At 42.0% G+C, this 22,918-nt stretch overlaps 2 protein-coding genes across 6 annotated transcripts in view; one reads left to right on the top strand and one right to left on the bottom strand.

The window, feature by feature from the left end:
• Nucleotides 1–915: 915 nt before the first annotated feature.
• On the bottom strand, nucleotides 916–22,590 carry EAF1 (ELL associated factor 1). The gene is made up of 6 exons (XM_065831447.2): nucleotides 22,412–22,590; nucleotides 18,650–18,744; nucleotides 15,320–15,456; nucleotides 12,572–12,738; nucleotides 5,758–5,988; nucleotides 916–2,979 (listed from the first exon to the last, which is right to left on the bottom strand). The coding sequence occupies exons 1-6, from the start codon at nucleotides 22,512–22,514 to the stop codon at nucleotides 2,933–2,935; spliced, it is 780 nt and encodes a 259-aa protein (XP_065687519.1). The 5' UTR covers nucleotides 22,515–22,590; the 3' UTR covers nucleotides 916–2,932.
• The window catches only part of METTL6 (methyltransferase 6, tRNA N3-cytidine), a 41,322-nt gene continuing 40,528 nt past the window's right edge, over nucleotides 22,125–22,918 (top strand). For 3 of the 5 annotated variants that reach the window (XR_011737704.1, XR_011737703.1, XM_071804901.1), the window contains exon 1: nucleotides 22,530–22,654. The gene's annotated coding sequence lies outside the window, so the exon portion shown is untranslated. Of the gene's footprint in view, nucleotides 22,227–22,529; nucleotides 22,655–22,918 lie in introns of those variants that run through there. The other 2 variants (XM_065831446.2, XM_071804902.1) reach the window with 2 other exon arrangements.

Below are 22,918 nucleotides of genomic sequence, written 5' to 3'. Positions count from 1 at the left end.
TGAAATGTAAAATTTTACGAGCCCAAATCAAAGTGTCAGGCTGGCGATGGCTTTAAAACACACTCACGTGTATTTAGGAAAAGGGAAAAAAAAACAGCAGCCACCCTTTCCAACCGTATGAGTTGCTTACTGAACTCTCCCCATGGTTGACCTTCACAAAGAGCATGTGAGATGAGGGGAAGGTGGAGATCCCAGAGGACACGGGGCAGGGAGGGGACAGGCTGGTCACACACATGTAGGGACTGTCCTTACACAGAATCGCAGAATCGACTGGGTTGGAAAAGACGTCAGAGATCATCGAGTCCAACCCTTGGTCCAACTCTAATCCGTTTACTAGATCATGGCACTAAGAGCCATGTTCAGTCTCAGTTTAAAAACCTCCAGGGACGGTGAGTCCACGACCTCCCTGGGCAGGCCATTCCAATGCCTGACCACTCTCTCTGTAAAGAATTTCTTCCTAAAATCCAGCCTAAATTTCCCCTGGCAGAGTTTAAGCCCATGGCCCCTTGTCCTATTGCTAACTGCCTGGGAGAAGAGACCACAAGCAGGCTGTGCACTGCCACGTTACTCACCAGCCCTGTGTATGGACAGATGGTGTAGTCGGGGTGTGGGATGTGCAGGTGAGCAGCTCAACAACAGCAGGTTGGCCACCATTGATACAATCGTCTCCAGGAGGGCACAAAGGATAGCCAAACGTGGTTTAAAAGCTGTATGGAATTGTGTGAAAAAAACATGTTCTGTTACCACCACAGAGGGAAAGAAACCTTTTAGGATGAGATTGCAGGGAAAGGTGACCTGGAGTACAAACACAAAACAAGGCAAAATTTGATTATCTGAATGAAGCCTTCCCACTTGTTGATCTAAACCATAATTAAATTGGCGATTCAAATCAACGTAGCCTGGTGGTGTCTCATCCTCATTTCATATATTTTATTTACATATCGTCAGTAAACTTCCTATGACATGTCCTGGATTTCAGAACGCGTGAGCAGCCAGTGAATGATAAGCAACGAAAATGCTGCACTGCAGCTTTTACATTTACGTACAAATAATGTCAACAGAACTCAGGAATAAGCTCCCGTAGCGGGGAAATGGCATCAGAGAAATGTTTCTCTGCTTATTGAAATCTTAAGCTGGGGAAAAGTCAGAACCAGTATTAGCATTAATTAGACTGCCAACTACCATGCAAATCTCCTGCAGCAAAATGTAAAATCCCAAATTGGTACAAGCTTGTTAGAACAGAGCACTTTTACTGTTGGTGGAGGAACAGGGGAAAAAAAAAAAAAGAAAAAAAGAAGAAAAAAGGAGAGCAATTCTGGCTTTACATCAAGTATATTTCATAATTGTATGTTAAAATATGTACCCCGTCATAAAATGCTTTAAAAAAACAAGTATCTTAAATGTATGTACAATAATGCAAAAATATGCCTAAATATGTATCTAATGCAAAAAAATAAACCATTTAACAAAATCTCCCTTCAAATGTCCCCTTGCTCTTCAACACCTTAAAAAAAACCCAAAAGAGCTTAGTCAACAAACAAGTTAAAACACAAACTGGGTGACAGATGAAAGCAGTGCAAAGCAGACACTTCAGAATGAAGAGGCATCCACTTCAGCTTCCTATTCCCCTGGATTACACAACTGCAGTGCCACTTGTCCTATGCCAGTTAAATATTTATTTTATTTAAATTTTTATTTTAAAAAGTCAGCCTGGTGTCCAAGCTATAAGAGGCTGCCTGTGGCACTCATTTTCCATATGAGCAAAAAAGTTAATGATAATCCAACTAAGCACCCTTTAGACCCCCTTAAACAGGGGTGAATTTCACCCTAGGCAAATATTTCATGTTCTGCATAAACCTGCCAAGTACAGAGATCGTGTCCAAGAAACAGTATGAACTCAAGTCTACCTGGACAACTGTGGTGGGAGAGAGACTTCTGCTGTTTCACCATCATTTAGTCATCTCTTCTTTCTGCATTCTCTAGGAAACAGCAAACAGGGCTCTTGCCTTACAATTTCAGTAAATCCAATATCTTGTATTTGTGACGTTGCAATTTCACTAGTAATCGGGTTTCTAAATATTTCTAAAGACTAGGCCTGAATGTCTGAGTTAAATGAGACGCTGCCATTGCACAAGAAAATGCTGATCTGGTTGTTATTTGGATGTGTTCAGGCACTGACGTCTGTCCTTTATCTTGCTAGAGTAACTACCCTCAGAGTAGAGCTGGCTGTATGTGAAATACAGTTCCCATTTGCAAAAGCAATCTGAAGAGGTTTCAGTATTGCTTCCTATAGGAAAGGTGGCAGGAATTGAAGCTCTCTTTAAAAAACCTGTTTATAAGGCACCGGTGCAGCAAGGTTTGTGACGAACATGGTTTTATGATTTCTCTTTTCCAACTCTTTAAAAGTCAATTAAATCAACCATAAATAGCGATAAAAATACATCAGAAAAGTCCCAAACCAAAGAAATCAACTTAGCGTTGAAACTTGATTTATGACAGTCCCACTTCAGTGCACACAGTAGCTCCTGCATGTTTTTTTAAACTCATTGTTGGCTCATGGTCACCCTATATACAAAATTCCCCCCCTAAAGTCATGATGGCCTGGATATCTTCTACAAACGAGAATTTTTACATGACATCATGAAGTTACACATTAAACTTACAGATGATGGACAGGAACATATATTGGCTTACCCACTGTACATAGCTATTTTAGGCTTTAAAAGAATAAGAATATACACAAAATATACACTTAATTCACAAAGTAAAACAGCCCTCAACATTTGCTATTTTGTAGGGCTATGCATTTCTCCTATTAAAATTCCACACATGGAACTATATCTGTGCCAGCTCCTCTTCATAAGCAATGGGATCACTTCAAGGTAGATTAGTTCTTCATGTATATGTGGCAGAAACAGCAAAAGCTCAGCCTCTAGTCATCACTGTCACTCCCAGACTCACTCAACTGCAAGTCATTCCCTATGGAAAACAAAAAAAAAACAACAAAACACAACAAGTGGGTAGGCGTTAATACGCATTTCATGGTAATCAAAGCAAAGAACAGACCCATTTACACAGGAATATTTAAATAAGAATAGCACAAGAAATGAATGCAAAACTAATCTGGCATTTAATGGAACTGCTCCCCATGCCCGAGAGCATTAAGAGCTGCATGGGGCGCTCAGATCCAAACCAAACTGAGTGTCCTGGGCTTCAGAGCCACCAAAGCTGCTCCCTGGTGGGAGAACAGTGCTCCTTACGCCAGCGTTCCACAGCCTCCACCCAGCCAAGCTCCCATATGTGGCTCTGGGACAAGGCACCAGGCAATTCCCTGGCTTTCTCAACCCTTTTAAAATAGATATATACATTTTTTTTTTTAAAGTCCATTTGGGTAGACAAGGCAAGGCCTCCACATGTCAATAAACCAAGACGAATGTTAAAGCCATCGCAACTCAAGGCTATCGGCTTAACTAGGCTGACACACACTGTGATGGTGAAGGACCCGTTCCCAAGTGCCGAGAGAGATCAGCCAGGACAGGAATCAAACCTACAGTCTCAGACCATGTTTTGCAGAGTGCTTGTGATCTGGTGAGATGGAGGGGATAAAAGGGGGTGGGAATCACACTTGTGTTCTGGTAACCCAACACAGCTCGTCCAGCATTCTCCCCTGGCCCTGCCCCAAACACCGGTCCCTGTCAGAGCAGCTATGCAACAGCTATGTCCTGGATTTCTTTATCTCTTCTCCCCTTCTATGAAACAAGAACTTGGCTTAGGGGTGATTCTCCCCATATAGATGGTCACCAGTGACTTGAATGCTCAAGGACATATTAATCCTTTCCAAAAGACTTTTAAATCCAAAGGCAATAATCATTGCCAGAAAAAAAAGAAACTACCCTACCTGTTCCCAGATTCTCCTGGAGTCAGAGGCTTCTTGACATTAAATTACTTATTCAGTATTGTTGTCATGGCCCAGGAGAAGAGGCAGCTCACAACCAGAAGCAGGGAAATGGAAGGAGTGCTACTGACTGCTGAACTCTGGATTTCACTTAGGCATTCATTACTGACAGGCCTCTCCAGTTTTCCTGCTGGTCTTTCAGTACGGTCTCTATAATACACTTCTCTTCTGGAAGGTGGAAACCCTGCACTTATCTTTATTTAAACTCCACCAATTCTCTATGTGTGGGTACCGAGATGTACACAAACATGCTTCAGGAGGAATTAAGAAAAATTTATTATAACTAAGTTCTAGTCTCTTGTAAATGCAACACTTTAACGCTACTGAGTTAGAATGTATCTGATCTAGCCTAAAGAAAGAGCAACACAGATGTGCACCATCTCCCCAGAGAGTCTCATGAGACAAATTATGCTTTAAAAATGTTTTGGTTTGTTTTGGTTTTTTACACTTTTTAAATGGTGGAGTGAGTTTGCATTGATTCAATGCTTGTAAAGGCCATAGCTGTAATATTTTAACCAAATACATGACACTTTACATTTCCCTTCAAAATGTGATATTTGTGAAAATGCAGCCAAGACCACCACAGTACAAATACTCTGTCAATGTAATACAGCTAATAACAAAGGCCACAGGACTGTGCATTTATGACCAGGGGACAGCCTTGTGTCACTCACAATTCTTCACAGACCTTTAGCTGACAAAACATGACAAACTCACTACTTATGTCTGATCTGTGTCCTCACATTAAAATAATTCCCATTCTCTGATGCATCAGAACCTCCTGCACTGATGCTTTCCCACCCACTCATTCCACTTGGAGGCTTGAATCAAAGCTCCGCACAGTCAATGGGGGACACTGCACTCATGCCCACAGGCTCTAGACCAAACTAAACCAACCCCACACCTTCTCACAGCCCTTCTGTTCAAAAAACCTGTCCACATATTTCAGCCAGTGCAACTCCCTGCACTTCATGGTGTCAGCATAACATGCTAAGGAATGAGTGGTCTCAAGCAGTTTCCCCCAACAAGGCCAAGTACGAGGTCCTGCATCTGGGTCAGGGCAACCCCTGGTATCAATACAGGCTGGGGGATGAAGGGATTGAGAGAAGGACCTGGGAGTGCTGGTGGGTAAAGGACTGGAACAATCCAGCAATGTGCACTTGCAGCCCAGAAGGCAAATCGTATCTTGGGCTGCATCAAAAGGAGTGTGGGCAGCAGGTCCAGAGAGGTGATTCTGCACCTCTGCTCTGTTCTGGTGAGACTCCACCTGGAGTCCTGAGCCCAGTTCTGGAACCCTCAGTACAGGAAAGACATGGACCTGTTGGAGAGGGACCACAGGAGGCCACAAAAATGACCAGAGGGCTGGAACAGCTCTACTGTGAGAACAGGCTGAGAGAGTTCGGGTTGTTCAGCCCAGAGAAGAGAAGGCTCTGGGGAGACCTTATTGTGGCCTTTCAGTACTTAAAAGGGGCCTGTAAGAAAGATGAGGACAGACTTTTTAGCATGGCCTGTTGTGACAGGACAAGGGGTAATGGTTTTAATCTGAAAGAAGGGAGATTCAGGCTGGACATGAGGAAGAGATTTTTTACAGTGAGGGTGGTGAAACACTGGCCCAGGTTGCCCAGAGAGGTGGTAGATGCCCCATCCCTGGAGACATTCAAGGTCAGGCTGGACGGGGCTCTGAGCAATCTGATCTAGCTGAAGATGTCCTTGCTTATGGCAGGGGAGTTGGACCAGATGGCCTTTGAAGGTCCCTTCCAACCCAAACTATTTATGATCCTAATACACAGGCCTTTACTTACGGAGTGTGTTCATGAGCTGGTTGCTTCCTTGTGGCCTGCTGGTGCCATTAGGGACAGCGCTCCTGTTGTTATACTGCTGGTGTGGTGGTTGAGAAGGAGAAACATGTGCTGGCTCTTCTCCCTCACTGCTGGAGCTTTCATCTTCACTCCCAGATGAGCTTTCTGAACCGGACGAGCTGCTTCCACTGCTGCTGCTCATCTGCTCAATAATTTCAACCTCTGCTCTCAGTTCTGAAATAAAAGGACATTTGTCTGGTTGAAATCATAAACAGGGCCCCATGGAATTTTGGAAAAGAATGTGAAAATGCAATAGTTTTGTCAAGTATAATTTATCATATCAAAATATCTCACATGAAAGAGAGAGACAGGAAGGAAAAACAAAAAATTCTGAAAACTTTTTTACTTAGTTGTCATAGATAAATTTAAAGAAGCAACAGCATAGGTTAGTATCATAAAACCTTCACTTGCACTATTATTATTTATATACTTTACACTCCTGAAAGCACTTCCTGCTTCATTGTTTTTGACAAGCTGTATGCTCTACATACAAAGTAAGCACATTTCCTGATTGAGTTTTACAGGCCAACAGCCAGCCCATTTTTTAAAAGCAACTTAACATGAAGAAACCTAAATTTTTAAATGGCAGTGACACTTAGGCTTCTGGAAAACACAAAAAGGGGGGGCTTGGCACATGATCACAACAGAAACTGCCTTGACTTCAGATAATGTATGAAATTGCTCCAGCTCAAAGTCACACAATTAATTTTAAACAAACTTCAGAAGATGGATGACATCAAGATAACTTTACAGTGGGGCAGATGAGAACAGATTGGAATATTCACATGTTGGAGAGCAGTAATAATGCTTTAATCTGCTACAGAGCTTATAAGTAGCCAGGAAAATACAGAGACTGTTCAGAAACTGGGAAGTCATTCAAGTCAGACACATCTCACTTCAGGGTTTCCAGTGCAAAGAAACACCAGAATATCATGACAGCTGCCTCAGCAGCAGCTCGTGTTGGCTGAATGACTGGTTACTAAACAGCTATTAAGGTAAGTGATCCCAATTCATACCATATTGTTAAATTTGTCATAATTATAAGTGGCCTAAACACTGAGGACAATTCTTTTGTATCCACCCACAAAGCTGAGCATCTAATGACTCAGTTCACCTAGGCAGGTTTCCTTGAGAGAACAATATTCACCCATCAAGCATAGGATGCAAAACCCTCAAAATTTTGGCTTTTGTTGTGCCAGCAGTTCTATACCCACCGGGTCCAAACTCAGTACTTGCCCTGGAGAAGTCACAGGCTAAAGGGACAAGAATGAAAGGAGAGATGAGATATTGTCATCTCTACCTGACTAATGGAGAACTGATGGCAGGAGTAATTCACCTTAGGTCAGATGTGTGTCAGAGGTAGGTGAACCCCAGCTCCTCAGCTAGTGACATCCTTCTTGTGTATGACATAGCCAAATCACGTAAAGTGAGTCTCTCCTTTATGTAAAAATGTCACAATTTTAACCTTTCTTATCTTCAGCCCCCGCAGGAGTAAGTCTAAGCTACTGGAACTCTTGCCTTTTTTAATAAGACTCATTTTCCTTGGGCTGCTTAACACTACCAAGCAGTAGCTAAGTTTTCAGCCTCCACATTTGCTGGAGAGAGTTCCTCTAACTCAGCATGTATTGCTTTGAGAAATTAAGTTTTCTTTTGCCAGTTTTAAACGGGCTAGTTTTCAATTCCAAAGTTCAGAGCTCAAATTCAAACGTTACAGTTACATTGAATCAGAGGCAAGGAAGGCCTATTGAAAAGGAACAACCATGCAACTAACTCCAGGCTGGGTATTTAAGGACAGTGAAGTTGTTCCTCCAACTTTATTCCTAAATCTAGATCCCTGACTAGACCGCCTGTGTTCTCTATACTTAATTAGTATGCCAGGTAAAACTTAACTCCTTCATCTTGAAGACATAACATAAGAGACTATTGGAATAGGGAGGAAAAATACATGATTAGGCCAACAGAAGATATTACTTTGTACTGTAATGTCTTTCTCCCTTGTTTTTTCCCTTTAAAATGCCCAGATTTTTTTTCCCCCTAGTTTAATGATGTAAAATTTCCACACATTTCTAGTGATGGCGTTATTAGTTGTAAGTTAGCCTGATGATATTAACGCATTGTAGCAAGCACAATCACCTACTGACCACAGTCCATATTGCAAAAAGATTAAATAAACAAGTCTAACAAAGGACAAGTATCCGAGAAATACGCACGTATTCTTACAGAGCTAGACAGTCTATGACTAAAATGGAGAAGTGTTGACACACGGGATGAGACTAACACAGCAGCCTGGAAAGCAGCATATAAAACAGTGCGAAGAAGGTGAAACAATCCAAAAGGTGTTAGCGGTAAAAGGGAAAAGATGCAACAAGAAATGCACTCCAGAGAACTAGGAAAAAAAAAAATCTAAAGAAGTTTGAACTTGACACAATAGGTGAAGGGAGGAAGGAAGTGATGCAGTCTGATGAATGGAAAGGAAGATTAGCTTGGCTAATGTGAAACAGAATTAGAGATTAGTGTCAGATTGAAAAGTAAGGGTTTTCTGCTGGGGAAGCAGAAAACTAAGAGCCTATTCAAGAGGTTTGGTTATGAGGAGAGAAAGGGAGAACGCCTTGGAAGAACTGGTAAGGCCCACTATGCTGAATACAGGCAGGAAAAGCCCAACAGTTCCAACAGCACAAGCGTCCAGGACTGGGAAGTTAAGGATGTCATCAGGGACAGTGCTCACTGGGGGAAACTTGGTCTGAGCCCATCTTCTAGCCGACTTCTGCCTCACAGGCTGTCAGCTTCCTCTCAGGTCTCCTTTGTCTCTTAATTCCTTGAGCCCTGAATTCTAAACATCTCATCCGTGCAGATGAGAGAAAAAGAAATTGTTTTTACTAATGTTATGGTGGCTGCTGCATCGCCGAAAGTCTGGCAGGCAGAACTCCAGCAGGACCACTAAAGAAGTCTGTTTGAAAGTCTCTTCTGTCACCCTGACAAAGACAGTGGCTAAGCCAATGATGACACCAAAGCCCTGTAGAAAAAAACACATCTGCTTTAAAATTGCCGAATTTTGCATTTTCTTATTTGCCTGTTATGCTCCGTGCAGTTACAGGTAATGAAGCCTTGGCTAAATGTTTCCTTGCAGTGCCTCCAAGTAAAATAGTTGTGTGTATACACATACATATTTGCTAAGCTGAACAACAAGAGTTGGACCTTTCCTAGATCTTCCTGTGCCGTAAGATCAAACGCCTCATGTTGATGCATCTTTAATGTTTAAAAGATTACAAGAATCAGCATGGACAGCAGTTACTTTTAAGAAAGCTTCCCATTTTAGTCTTCATCATCTGAAAGAGCTGACGTTGCTAGGGGAACCTTAAATTTTGCACATTCAGGTTACAACTGCAGGCTTTCTTTCAATAAACAAAACAGCTTACTCTTTCACGCTGGCAGGCAAGGCAGTTTTAGAGTAAAAAAAAATTCAAGGTCAGAAAACACTATACAAAAAGAACAGTTTTTCTCAACAGGGCTGTCTTCTGTACATATTTACACTATCAAATGCCCTAATTTCTTTCCATAATCATGTCTAAGTGCTCTTACTACTTCTTTCAATTCCAATAGGCTATGCAGAATTTTTAACTAAAGCCCTGACCTTGGACTGCAAGAATGGCAATGACTTTTGGAAACTGAGTTATTCAGCCCTAGGAAGGATAAAGTTGTAAGCTCGTAACAGAATGCTTATTGTTAATAATGGTATGCAAGGTGGCGAGAAACCAGCCTGATACTGGTGCCTTGAATATGCAGAGATGGCAGCTAGAAGAGGCAATATCTTACACTGAAGTGCAACAAATCTGATTGAGGCGTTCTTGAGTGACAAACACAGTGCTATGGCATAATCCTCACAGACTACAGCTGCATTTTAGGAAAACAAGATACTTCTGTGGTTTTTTGTGAGTTTCCTTTCCTTTCCTTTCCTTTCCTTTCCTTTCCTTTCCTTTCCTTTCCTTTCCTTTCCTTTCCTTTCCTTTCCTTTCCTTTCCTTTCCTTTCCTTTCCTTTCCTTTCCCCTTTCCTTTCCCCTTTCCTTTCCCCTTTCCTTTCCCCTTTCCTTTCCCCTTTCCTTTCCCCTTTCCTTTCCCCTTTCCTTTCCCCTTTCCTTTCCCCTTTCCTTTCCCCTTTCCTTTCCCCTTTCCTTTCCCCTTTCCTTTCCCTTCCCTTTTTCCAAGTAGAGCATGCTGTAATTATGTCAATGTTATTAAAAACATTTCTGTTGTGGTCAAATATATCAGATAAATGCTGATTATTTCATGTACATAAGTGACTGTATTGTGGTACATGTGTACAAATGCTCACCGCTTAATGAAATGTTATCAGGTGTTGCCAAGCATTCAAAAGAACAAGCTCTTACTCTTTCTTTTGCTCCCTTCAGACAGGAAGACAATATAAAAGCTTGCAAGGAAAAAGATCCCTCTGGTGTAGGACCCTAGACATGGCCTCCCAAAGGCCTCTCTGCGTGACGGAAAGGACCGGTTCGACTCCCACACGCTGACCCTGTCCTTTGGCACTGTTTTTCAGACAGCTGTGTAACGGGACAGAACTGACCTACCTGAAAGTTCATTTCCCAGTTCATCTGTAAGGGGAGCTACAGGAATGCGCAGCTGAGGCTACTGGGGGAAAGCAGAAACCTGCACTGAGGTTACCTTAAATCTGTTGTTAACCACCACTAGGGCCATGTGTCTTACCACACCCTTAAGTAAGGCATACTGGGAGCAAGAGAGCACCAGAGATGCTTCCAGCCACCTCCTCTGGGGACTGTAAGTTCTGTGCTGCATCCATTAAAGAAAAAACGCAGAATTTCAGCTTTATATTTATCTTTCTTTCGTGCAAAGGAGGTACTTCACTCAAAAGGAAAGCTACTGCTTGAATGAGAAGAACACAGTCTCTTCAAAACTTAGAAGCCTTTGTTCATAAAAAGACATATAAAGGGAAGATAAAAGGACTGAAGACTATCATCTCACAGCTTTTACAGTTAAGTTTTATTAATTATTTTCATTGTATGATGGTGTCATTTTAGTTCTACCTTTCCCAAGGAGGTTCTTACAATAGAAATGGTTTAGTAATGCTGATGCTCTAAATAATGGATGCTGGAAAAAAGTTATAAAGAGCATATACTGTAAGCAAAAAAAATACCTGCCCAGGTATTTGTGCTCTCTCTTTTTGGGCCTTGAACAACTCTTTCTATGAAACACCAGTTCCAAGTCCTGTTTTTAGTACAAGTCAGGTGTTGTTTTGCTTCATGTTGGAAACAAAACTCGTCAGGTTATTTATTTCTAAGTACTTTACAGTAAAATGCAATCAGGTGGCTGGAAAATTACTAAGACAGTTCTAAACAATGTGACTTGTATTTTAGACCACTAGAAAATGCTCTTTGTAGAATACATGTCACACCAGACAAACATAATAATTTTACTATAAGAATAGCTTTACAAATTGTTGAACGTATACAAAAGAGTGCCCTAACAGTTCAGTAACTTATTACACACTGCAAGAAAAGACATTTAAAATTCACAACTGATTAAACTTTTAAATTGATATATCACCTGTTATCTTTCTCCTTACCTATTACACAGAAAATAAAAATGGCAATGCAGCTAAGGGAACTGTAGCTAACAGACTCTCAGACGTTGATTCTGTCTGCTGACCAGCATCCAGGTATTGAAAATACTACTGCTGCGAAAGAGTGAGACCAATCAGCACCTATGCAAACACACAGATAGCTTAGCAGTAAAAATGTCACCTAGTGATTACCATGAACTGAAAAAATAACCTGCTAAGTAATTAACATAGTCTGGGCAATTAACATAGGCTAAGTCTACAGACAAAAATTGCTATATGGGACAGAGGGAAAAAAGAGAAAGAAAAAGAGACCCAGAAAACAAAATACTAGACAGAAAGAACAGTCTTAAAATAAAATTTTGTCTGGTGCCAGACAAGAAACAGAGGAGAACCAAATAAATATTTACATTTAAAGTCTTCCTCATTCTAACTGTGTTATCTACAGCAAAACCAGATATCACACCAATATGAAAGGAAGGACATGGGTAAAGAAAATGCCCTGTGCCCACAGCAAAGCACTGAGCCAAGGCATTGCTTGAGCAGGAGATTGAGTTGAGCCACTTACTTAGTATAGCAACTATATGGCAGATGTGATCAAAGCTGCAGAGGAGCAGCTGTGCTAAAGAAGAAGCTGCAGGGCTGTTCACACACTCATCCCTCCTCTACCAGCACCGCTTGGCACGGCACAAACTCCATGTCTTGTGCCAAGGACAGAGCCACCCAGCCCTTCCATGTGGTGCAGGAATAACTTTCGTCCAAGCTACGTGATTGCATAAGTAGATCTTGGACCATCAGCTTCTGTTGTTGTTGCTGCTGTTGCCTAAGACACCCATTCAACTCATCTAGCACTCAGCTGCAGGTTTCCGAATTCATGTTTATTTTGTCTTCTTTTCAGAACAGAGAAATAGTTTGGCAGGGAGAAAATTATCCACAAAGAGGAAGTTCTCTCATGCCAGAGAAATATCTATGCTGGCAGAAGAGAATAAATAATTCACTAAGATGCCTTAAAATGAAATATAAAGATGACAAATCAGCTGTCGAGTACCATCTTTTAATCCCTGAACATTTTAGCACGTTTATATAAACTGCATAGTTACAGTTTTTGTTATAAGGAAAAAAAACGAAACCAACCAAAACTCGGGAAACTACAAACCCTTCTTTACCTCTCTTAATGTCATCCAGCTGAGGCTCAGGCGAGGGATTATCTTTCAAAGGCGAAGTTTTAGGTCCAGCTGCTGGCTTGGTTGGGGCTCTGAACTGTGTTGGAGGCTGAGATGCTCGGGCAGATTGTTGTTCTATTCGGGCTTGGATCTTACTGCTGCCCTCTGCTCTGAAAAAATAACAACCAGAGACATTCAGCAGTACTGTGCAACTGTGTTCCACCTTTTCAGTATCCTTGTACTAATGCATCACCTGTCACTTCCTTTTGTACAGACCCTTACTTTGTTTTATAAACAGCGAATTACAGCTTTCTGTATGTAACACTTGCTTTCCATGGCAAATATTCATATACAACTACACTGCAACAAAATGTCTTTTCAAATCCAGATGTGGCTCAGTGGTGCCAAATTCTCTAGTTGAAGAACAATAAAGGCTTTAATTTAGAGATTAGTATTTGTATTTTTAAAAAATAATACGCAATCATAGTAATTTAAAGTAACTACATGATGAAACAAATCATAACACTCATAAAAAAATCCTGCTTAAAACAGTCACAGCAAAAGAATCTATTTTCTCACTTGCAATTAAATAATCTCAAACTGAACTCTCTTAGAGGTCAACCTGACTAGAGGAATCATTCCTACTGCTAAATACAGCAGGCAAGCATTTAATTCATGTTTTTCATTCACTTGCTATTATCCCTTTAAAATAGTTCAAGGTGTTTCCTTAGTGGGAAGTAGCCTCCAGAATAACGCTTTGCCTAGGTGTTCAATTCAATTCAGGTATTTCTTCCTTTTACTAAACCAATGATGTGATTCAGACTGTAGGACAGTCAATATCCTTGGCAAAAAAATGCCTCGAAACAAAATACTTACTCAGGTCCCTCTGTGGTACACCATAATGAGGTTAAAGTGCGTGGTGTATTTATCTCGTAACATCAAAGCCTTTAGCAGTAAGGCTTTATATAGCATAGCACAGAAGCAGCTTATGTGGGTATTAGAGCTCAGTTTCAGTTTTAGGAGGGTCCCAGCTCAGCAGAGTGACACTTCGTGCCCTTGAGCTAATCCCACTGAGAAACAAGTTAAACTCGCCCATGCAGAACTTCCTGGGACTTCACCTGGACCATTTCTGGTACCTGAGCTAGTACACTGAGCACTAACTCAAGTCTGTCTGTGCCTCATTGAATTGTAGATGCATCTTCAAAAATTAAGCACAGAACCACCTCTTCATTCATCACTGAAATGCAGCTATTAGCGAGCACATTAATACAGCTTACACAGTCATTTACAGCAGAAATGAAGATTTGGGAATACATTCATTGTATCACACGACAAGTAAAAGCAAAAAACTGTTTCCAGTATTAATTACGCTCTTGGAACTACAGGAGATTTTACATAGTGTAAGTGCAAGGACTCCCCCAGGACATTAACACTAAAACCTCTGCTCCCACAGAGTGTCAACTGGTCGTTAAAGATCAAAGTAGGCATGAAAATAAATGACACTTCAAGGACTTTGCTAAGCACTATTCCTCAAAACAGGGACCTCAATTTTTTTACTACCCTGCCTCTGCCTGAGAAAAGATGAAACAGAGCCAGAGCCAGAACTCTCTCACCAGAGCCAGAACTCAGTGGATCTAAACACCTCACTGAACCCAAGCTCTCCTGCACTTCTTTGATCCTCTCTGACTTAAGCTTAGGCTTCACCTGCACAAAGTCTAGTAGAACTTCAATCGGGAATTCAAATCTCATCCATGACACACTCATATCCACTGGACAAGATGAATGCCCGATGGATGAGTTTTCACATCACTGACTCGGAGAAGTGTTACAGTCCATTTACCTTGAACTCAAGGTGCTCTTGGCAAACCTCCAGCCAACTGCTGAGGAGCTGCAACCTACATTTCTAGTAGTATTAGCAGCTAAAAGTTCTACACTGCACTAAAGTGGGTTTTCATTATTTTTTAAATGTAAGACTTCTAAAATTACTTAAGATTTTCTTCTTCATGAGACATTTGAATTTCTCTTAAGATCTCTATAGCTTTCTCTTTAGATCTCAATAACCTGTCATTCATTGATGCTGAAAGAACATCATGCATAGACTCCAGGTACTTGCAGAGCAGCAAGACTACTAAAAATGTTCCAACTGCACACTTTGCAGCATTTGCGCTGTGAAATAAGTGTATTGAATCAGAGGGAATTTCTGGCCTCAGCAATTCTTCAAGGTAAAACCTCACAATCATTATTTCTACAGTTTTCTCCCCACCCCGCCAGCTGGAGGCTTTGGGCTTGGGTTCCACTTCATATATCACTGACCGAATATCGGGATGGAATTTTCTTGTTTCCTAAGAGTATATTATTAAAGCATCACTCCCACAGGAGGGAACAAACCTCGGAAGTCCAACAATCCTTCTGACAGCCTAATATTTCCATGGTCTTTTTCAGCTAACTAGAGATTCCTGAAACACATCCCACCCTTCAGCCAGCTTCCAAAGCTTCAAATCATCAGTAGTGTTGCATTGCAAACCATAATTAAGTCCTTTCAGCAGCAGAGAATTTACAAGTACTTTTCTCTTGGCTTCACACTCCTATTTTCATTTTTAGGCAAGACAATTGGCCATGTAAAGCCCATAATGGTTACTAATTAAACATCACTACAAAATAAAAGAAAACTGAGATCTGGTTCAAAAGACAGTCTGAGGAAGACACTTCAGCAAGAATTAACCCTACCAACAGCCCTGTCCCCAGCTTTACCTTGTTTTCTTGACTTGAATGCTGCTACTAAGTTTTTCCAGCACATATTCCCCAGTGTCATGATTGATAATAAGTACACAGTCCTTCTGATACGGCCTTTTATTTCCTTTAAACACAGTCATTGGTGGAGTTGAACCCTGGTATCAAAGAAAGAGCATACATTTTTTTTTTGTTACATTCCCCTACCCGAAAGTTTACAAACACTAAGATAAATGAATACGTTTATTGTTCTGTCCAAGAGGCTAAGTGGTTAATGTTTAGTTCCTACAGAAAACGTCCATTCAAGAAAAGGGAAAAAACCACAGTCTTACACAGTAGATCAGACACTTCCTCATAGAAATATTATGCCTTTCATCATTTTAAGTGTCTCTGTAGTGACAAAACATCTTCTCCATGGTTGCCATTATTTACAGTTCTCCTTCCCAAAATGGTAACATCACTGAATTTGCATAGCTGGCTCTGACAAGTGTCAGAAATCTTGACATTTCTGCTCTGGAAATCTTGGGTTTGAATATGAAATAAAATTCTAATTATTAATGTAGCAGAAGTGTTGCCTAAAGAAATATGCGGTCAATTGATAAATAAACTGCTTTGTATACAACCTATCCAAAAAAAGGCAGTATTTTCATAGTGGATTGCAAGCAACTGCCACAAATTACGTAAGAACAGCTGCCTTCTTCAAAGTCAGATTACCGTGAAAATGCCATGCAATTATACTGACGTCTTCTCAAAAGCAAATGGGTTATTTTGACACCTTCCAGAAAGTCCCCAAGTCCACACAATGCTGCATAGAGCCGTAAAAGTCTAATGGCTTACACTGAGAAGCAATAAAGACAAACACATGTGGTGATGCACAATGGCTGATACTGCTGAGATTATACCCAGCTGTACTTAATCCATGTGCAGGGGACTCATACACCTGGCACTGGGGTTACAGGAGGCAGGATCTGTGGTCTGTCTGCACACAGCAGCATGGACATACACCTGGCCATGTCAAAAAAGGACATGTTACTCAAAGGGGATATGCAGAAATATGTTCTCAGACTTCTCTGTAATGTACAGCTACTGTACAAAAGTAATTAAAAAACAGATGTTTATTCATGTGCACCTTTGCACATGCTGTATGAAAGCAACCAAAATCAAGGAGAAAAGGAAAAAATGCTCTCTCCTACATATTATTTTGAGCAGCAAAAACGAACAATCTTACTTTAACCATTCAGAATGAAACTCCTATTCTCCATATTGCTAATAAATGGAGTATGTTTGAATTTAAAATGGCTTCAGAACAGTCAGGGTGAAAAACTTGCATTCCCAACAAAGATGCAGTCAGAGATACAGATATGATTCAGAAAAGACGTCTGAAGAAAGTCTAGTCTTCAAAGGCATGTTACATTTTTATCATTCCTACATTTAAAAGAAGAAAGCAACATTTAAGAGAATGAAAAGCAAGCTGGAAGTCAAATCCTGCTTGCTGTTGACAATTAAGTCAGAAAACATATAATGCAGGTACTTAATTAAAGTTGTTCAAAATTTGCTGGCTACCATTCTGCTACCCAGACGCCTCCTAAATCAGCAAAGACTTTTATTTTGGCTAAAAAAAATAAGCAGAATTGAAACCCCGTTTAACCAAATTAACAGTCCCACCCTTTTACTTAAAATTAAATATTTAGGGTTTATTTCAGTGGCTAAATAACAGTGGCTTACAGATTCTGCTGATTACAGGATAGAAGGAGGCAGGTGAAACAGGTGATATTTAATCAACTTGTTTTCATCCATGAGTGTTTTTAATGAACCAAAATTCTTCACTTCCCCAACCAAGACTGTTTATCAAATATTAAAGCCACTAAATCCCCATCAAGAAATAGTACTACAATTTATCCAAGAAGTAAGGGACACCAAAATATCTCCACTGAACAAATTGCCAGAGATATCCTCAGGGACCAAGGCAATTTCAAAAAACAGCTTAGAATCTGAATCCTATCCAGTTGTTGGGCAACTGAGAACCAAAGCAAGACCCAAAAAATTCAGTAAATCTTGTCAGGATGAAAACAATCTCAAAACTTCTCACTCTTTTCCAGTATGCTCTGTGCTTCCCGGCTCTCTGTCTGGAACACAGGCAGCGCTGCCTTGGAATAACACACACACAGTGGCAGGGCAGCCAGCTGCCTAAGCCTCCGAAGGATACTATAAGCTTAAAGCTGTTCATACTCAGGGGAAGAAAATCAAACTTAACTCATTAGTACAGAGATTCGGAAGGGGGAATTACAAGTGATTTTGTTAACACAAAAGGTGAATGAACAACACTGTTTCAATTCAATCCAAGATGAAAGCCACTGCTATTAATCGTATTGTTACCTGTTCTCAAATAGCACTACCCTGCTCTTCGTTTTTATAGACAAAGAACAGTATGTGATCTCCTGCAGCACTAAAGGTGACCCAAGCCTTATAAAAAAAGGAGCTGAGGGAAGCAGGCTAAAGCCTCATTCAGTGAGAATTATCACAGGACCATCACCTACCAATTAAAAACACCAACATGTTGGTATAAACAATACCAAAAGGATTTGACACACAGCTCTTAAACTGACTGGTGCCACCCTGCAACGACCAAACCCATCGGCGTCTGTGAATTCCGGTTTATTGGCTTGACACGTAGCATTAACTTCAGCTAATAAACAAATTCAGTTCCAGCATGCAAGCACTTTGTTTTGGTGAGGAAACCACTGAACCTTCAATTACGAAACAGCTGCACCTATAAACACTTTGATCATTTGTTTTATTGCTGCTTGACTGTCATCCTCACACAGTAGATCTTTATTTGAAGAGGAAGTGGATGAGAAACCACTTCATTGACACTCAGTAGAACCAACCCCCTTGCTTCCACTAATAAAGCTAAAGGCAGGGAACCCTCTATGCTGTGTGTCCATGCTTTAGTAATGGGAGGAGCACACTTACAGGCCTGTCTGCAGCTTCTGAGTGCCAAAACTTGACTGAAGCCCAAATTACCATGCCTTTCTTCATTAATCCATAGCACCAAAAATGGATGGAAACTAGCTACAGAGCTTCAGCTAACAGTAAAAATCTTATTTTTATTCAAGGAAGAGCATGAAGGAATCAAAACTAAAGAAGAGACTGCAACCTTACAAATATAACCACTGACAAAGATTCAACTGTACAGTCTTTTCCTAAGGTAAAACACTACAAGTCTGGCTGCTCAGTATTGAACTCACTTGTATTCACAAAGATTAAAGTGAAAATAACATTTACATTAGACTGCAACTACATTGCAAATTTGTCAGGGAGTAAATAAGGACACAGATATAACAAACTTACTGGAATATGTGGCAAAGTGATTGTTACGTCATCTCCTTTACCCACTTGGAGGTCCCCCTCACAAGATGTATCAATCGATGCTGGCTTAAAATCATCTAAAGAGGAAAACAATTGCAATTACATTTCTTAAGAGTCTTCAGAAGTGTCATCCTGCCTTGCAAAAAGTCACTGCACATTTACTGTGATTATAGGGAATGCTAAAATAACACACTAGAGTTTACAGCAGGGGTGGAATGACGCATCGGTACAATGTGTCTATGCTCAGTGTCCCAGTCATATGATGGTACCAGATTCTGAACTTCCTTTTCAAAATGGAAATAAGGTTCTAGACCTTGTGTTTGAAGACCAAACACAGACTTATGCAAACCTCAAGCTTTGAGTGACACTTAATTTTGCTGGCAAATGTATAACTGTACCATGTATCTCCAAAGAAAATCAACTTGAAGACTCAGGGCTATGAGCGGCTCCTGCCAGTTCCAAACCTGAGGACTCTCTCTGTGACAAAGACTAATCTAGTGACACCAACTCATGTAGCCTTACTTATATTTCTGGCTATTTAACTGCCATCTTGCCTCCACAATACCTCCTCAAAGGCAGAGGAGACCTCAGATTTCACTTATGAGCGAAAAACAGGTGCTGATCTTACTTCAGCAGGCTCCATGATAGTCCAAAGTCACTGTGGTTAGAAAGCATGACCAAGGCGACATTTTAGGTATTTTCGCTGCATTGTAAAGAATTTGTCTCCCAAACACAGTACTTCTGCGTAGTGGTTTTATTTGAACTAAGAACATTTTAACTTAAAAGTATTTTCCCCTTGTTATTCTGTCATGCTGATGAGCCATTTGTTTTTAAAATAAGCCTCCATTCAATTCTAGCATCTCTGGATATGAAGAGGTACAATCACATTCACGATCAAGGCTTTTAATTACTGCATTAGTTACGAAATCAATATCTCAGAACAAAATTAAAATGTAATTCCATTATGAAAAGCACACTTGCAGAAAAAACAAAAACCAACCAAACAAACAAAACCCAGCTTGTAATAAATTCTCATTAAGAGTATGTTAATGTCTGAGTTTTACTTTGACAACACAACAAGCAGAATCAGGCACACTTGACTTAATCCTCATGCCTTAACTGCCAGACCAAATCACACCCTTCATTTTCATCTGAGCAATCTATTTCTAGCTATTGTTTCCCACCTACTTTATGTGCAAGCTTGCTAAATAAAACAAATCAGCTGTACTAGTGTCCTTGCCAAAGAGGGATCAAGAGTTTCAACAGCGCAGTCACTAAATTAAAAGGAATATCACTCTTGCACTTCTTTCTTAGGTATCAGCAAAATACAGTTACTTTAAACAAACACTCAACAAATTATTTTCATTTTGTTAGCTTAATAACTGTACATCCTTGGCTAATCTTGCTGTAGATGGAGTACACATATGTCCCTCCAAATGTGACCACAGTCCTTCTTCCAATAGTCAAATGGTTTTACGATGTGTTTTCCAAGGATAATCCAGTTTTTCAGCACAGTATTTCATAAACATTACGGAAAGGAATGAAGTATTTTAAGAAGGCCAAAACAAATTTAGCCTAACAAATCCTCTTATTTTAGCTTGTGTGAAGAGGATTACAGAAACAATATAATGCTCGGATCCCAGATAAATCATTCCAGATCAACAGTTAGAGAAAAAATTTATAACCAGGAAATGAAGAGATCTCACTTTAAAGTCATGGATAGAAGATACAGCACACAGAAAGCTCTCTTAAAATAAAACTGCATTCCTCCTGTTGTAGTCTGAAGAGCTTTGACTTTGCAATCCTTTATGAAACTGATTACTGGAGCACTTGCAATACTAGAAATCCAGTGTACTTCTATCCGGATATGGCTTGGGTTTAATTCATACACTATCAGACAACAATCTCATTCATTTGAAAGTTGGGTTATTTAAAAAATTTAAATTTTTAAATGCAGATTTGCTAGTATGCTAGTGCTGGATAAAACTGTTCAGTGTTATGTATAAACAGTTAAATATACCAAATATATAGCATGGTATGGCATGGTATAGTACGTTTTAGCATGGTGGAATCATGTATAACCAGAAGGGTGATACACACAAAATTTAAGTGTTAATCCACTAGATAGAATTTACTACTGAGCAAAATAGCTTTGCCTCAGTCATTGGCCATCTGCTTGAGTAACAGCTCAGTCTAGAAAGCTTTTCTTTCAAGTCACACTTGGGTGACTAACATCACCAAAATTACTTACTTGTAGTGTACGAATACGGGCCATGAGACAGGGCTTAGGATTAAGCATCATAAGCAAAAAACCCCTACTGTTAACTGTATGAATTCCCCATCTTAATAGAAAGCTACTTAAATATAAATGTAATGTTACTTCCATTTACTGTTGGTGATTTACTAGTCAATTCAAATCCTGAACTCATTTAGGGGACGAAAAAGCAATTTCTTGCCCACAGAATTCAAGTACAGAGATCCTGTTCAAAAGAATCTTCCAACATGAAATTAAAAGTACCCAGTGCTAGAATAGAGCAGTTGGAATAATATCTGATGTCTTTAAAAAAACCCACACGTATTCTTCCAATTATTCAAAAACTTCATAACCCTACTAAGACCGTTCCTCAGGTTTTCTCTTACACTAATTAGGCAGTACTGCTCGCTTTCCTGGGAAGTGACTTATTACAGCTGGCTGGTGTTGGGGCAGCCAGGGACAGGGCTGCTGGGTTACACGTTGCCTCATCACAAAAATAACCAGTTAAAAATCAAACTGCAGGCATCTGGGCTGCTGACCAGCTGCACTTCTCTCCTCTGCACTCCCACCAAGCTGGGGGCCTGTGGTGACCTGTCCTCCAACTGCCACTAAAAAAATAAAATAAAATAAAACGACGAGCCACCCCCTCACAGAGGGGATTGCTAATGGTAGGAAGATGTGCCAGGGGAGGTTTAGTTTGGACATTAGGAAAAGGTTCTTCACCCAGAGGGTGGTGGAGCACTGGAACAGGCTTCCCAGGGAGGTGTCACGGCCCCAAGCCTGACAGTGTTCAGGAAGACACTGGACAATGCCCTCAGACACATGGTGTGAACTGTGGGGTTGTCATATGCAGGGACAGGAGTTGGACTCGATGATCCCTGTGGGTCCCTTCCAACTCAGGACATTCTATGATTCTATGACTGTGCTCCCAAGCGATTTTCACGCATGTTTTATGAAAAACTTAATAATCTGCTCATCCTCCCCGGCTCAAACCTCCTCCCTACCAGTGCTCTCGCCCGGCATCCACCTTCCCCTTCTCCCCCCACGCTGTCCCGCCAGGGACGGTCACCTCTGTGAGGAGAACACTCGTGGGAGAGGCGATGGGTGCTGGGGGCGGGGAAGAGACGGGCGCTGCGGGGGGACGAAGCGCTGGGGCTGCGGCACGAAGGAGGAGGTGAGGGGCGGGGAGGCAGGAAGGCTTGTTCGTGGCGGGCTGGAGGTCCCCGCAGGCCGGCGGGGAGGGAATGGGAGGGGACGGCCCCGAACGCGTCCGAAGCCGCCGCGGGACGCCGCGAGGAAACCACGGTGAGGATGGCGGGGGTGCTGCCCCCCGCCCCCGGGGCCGGCCGGCGGGAAGGGGTCCGAGAAGAAGGGGATCGCCCGCGGGAGGGGGTGCGACAGAAGGACAGGACGCGGGGAGCGGGAGGAGATGGGGGGAACGAAGGAGTGGCCGTGGCGGGGCCCGGCGGGGGAGAGGGGGTGGCGCTCACAGCGGATGGTGTGGAAAGAGGCCTTGGGCCGCCGCTCGAAGCTCTCGCCCAGCTGCAACGGGTGCTCCTCCTTGTCCAGCAGCGAGTTCGCCGAGCCGTTCATGTCCCCGTCCCCGTCCCCGTCCCGTCCCCTCCCCTCCCGGTCCCTTCCTCTCCTCCGTGCGCTGCCGCCCGGTGCCCTTCCGGGGGCCGAGTGCAGCCGGGAAACTGCTCCGGGGCCGGCGGCGGCGACAGCGGCGGCAGGTACAGCGAGGCGGGGGCGCCGGGCCGAGCAGGGGCTGCTGTCCCGGCGAAGGGGGCGCGGGTCCCTGAAGGGGCGTCTCTCAGAGGGGAGGTGGCACCCGGCGCTTCCCGCCCTCGGGAGGGCCGGGCTGGGCCGGAGGGGCCTCCCCTGCTGTGATGTTGGGTGCGGTGGCGGCAGCCCCGGCCCCGCTGAGGGGACAGCTCTGGGTGGGAAGGTGGTTTCCCTGGGAGCTGGCGCTGAGGTGTGAGCTGTTTGCGGGCTTA

This window comes from Patagioenas fasciata, chromosome 2, assembly GCF_037038585.1.
Source record: "Patagioenas fasciata isolate bPatFas1 chromosome 2, bPatFas1.hap1, whole genome shotgun sequence".
Taxonomy (NCBI): domain Eukaryota; kingdom Metazoa; phylum Chordata; class Aves; order Columbiformes; family Columbidae; genus Patagioenas; species Patagioenas fasciata.
The sequence above is the reverse complement of the archived record's forward strand: the minus strand, read 5'-3'. Positions and strand labels throughout refer to the sequence as shown.

Coding starts and splice junctions, on each gene's coding strand:
- EAF1 (XM_065831447.2), bottom strand. CDS start 22,514: ATGAACGGCTCGGCGAACTCGCTGCTGGACAAGGAGGAGCACCCGTTG. Junction 15,457..18,649: donor TCACTTTGCCACATATTCCA/GTAAGTTTGTTA, acceptor CTTTGATACCAG/GGTTCAACTCCACCAATGAC. Junction 2,980..5,757: donor CCAGCTCATGAACACACTCC/GTAAGTAAAGGC, acceptor TGTTTTCCATAG/GGAATGACTTGCAGTTGAGT.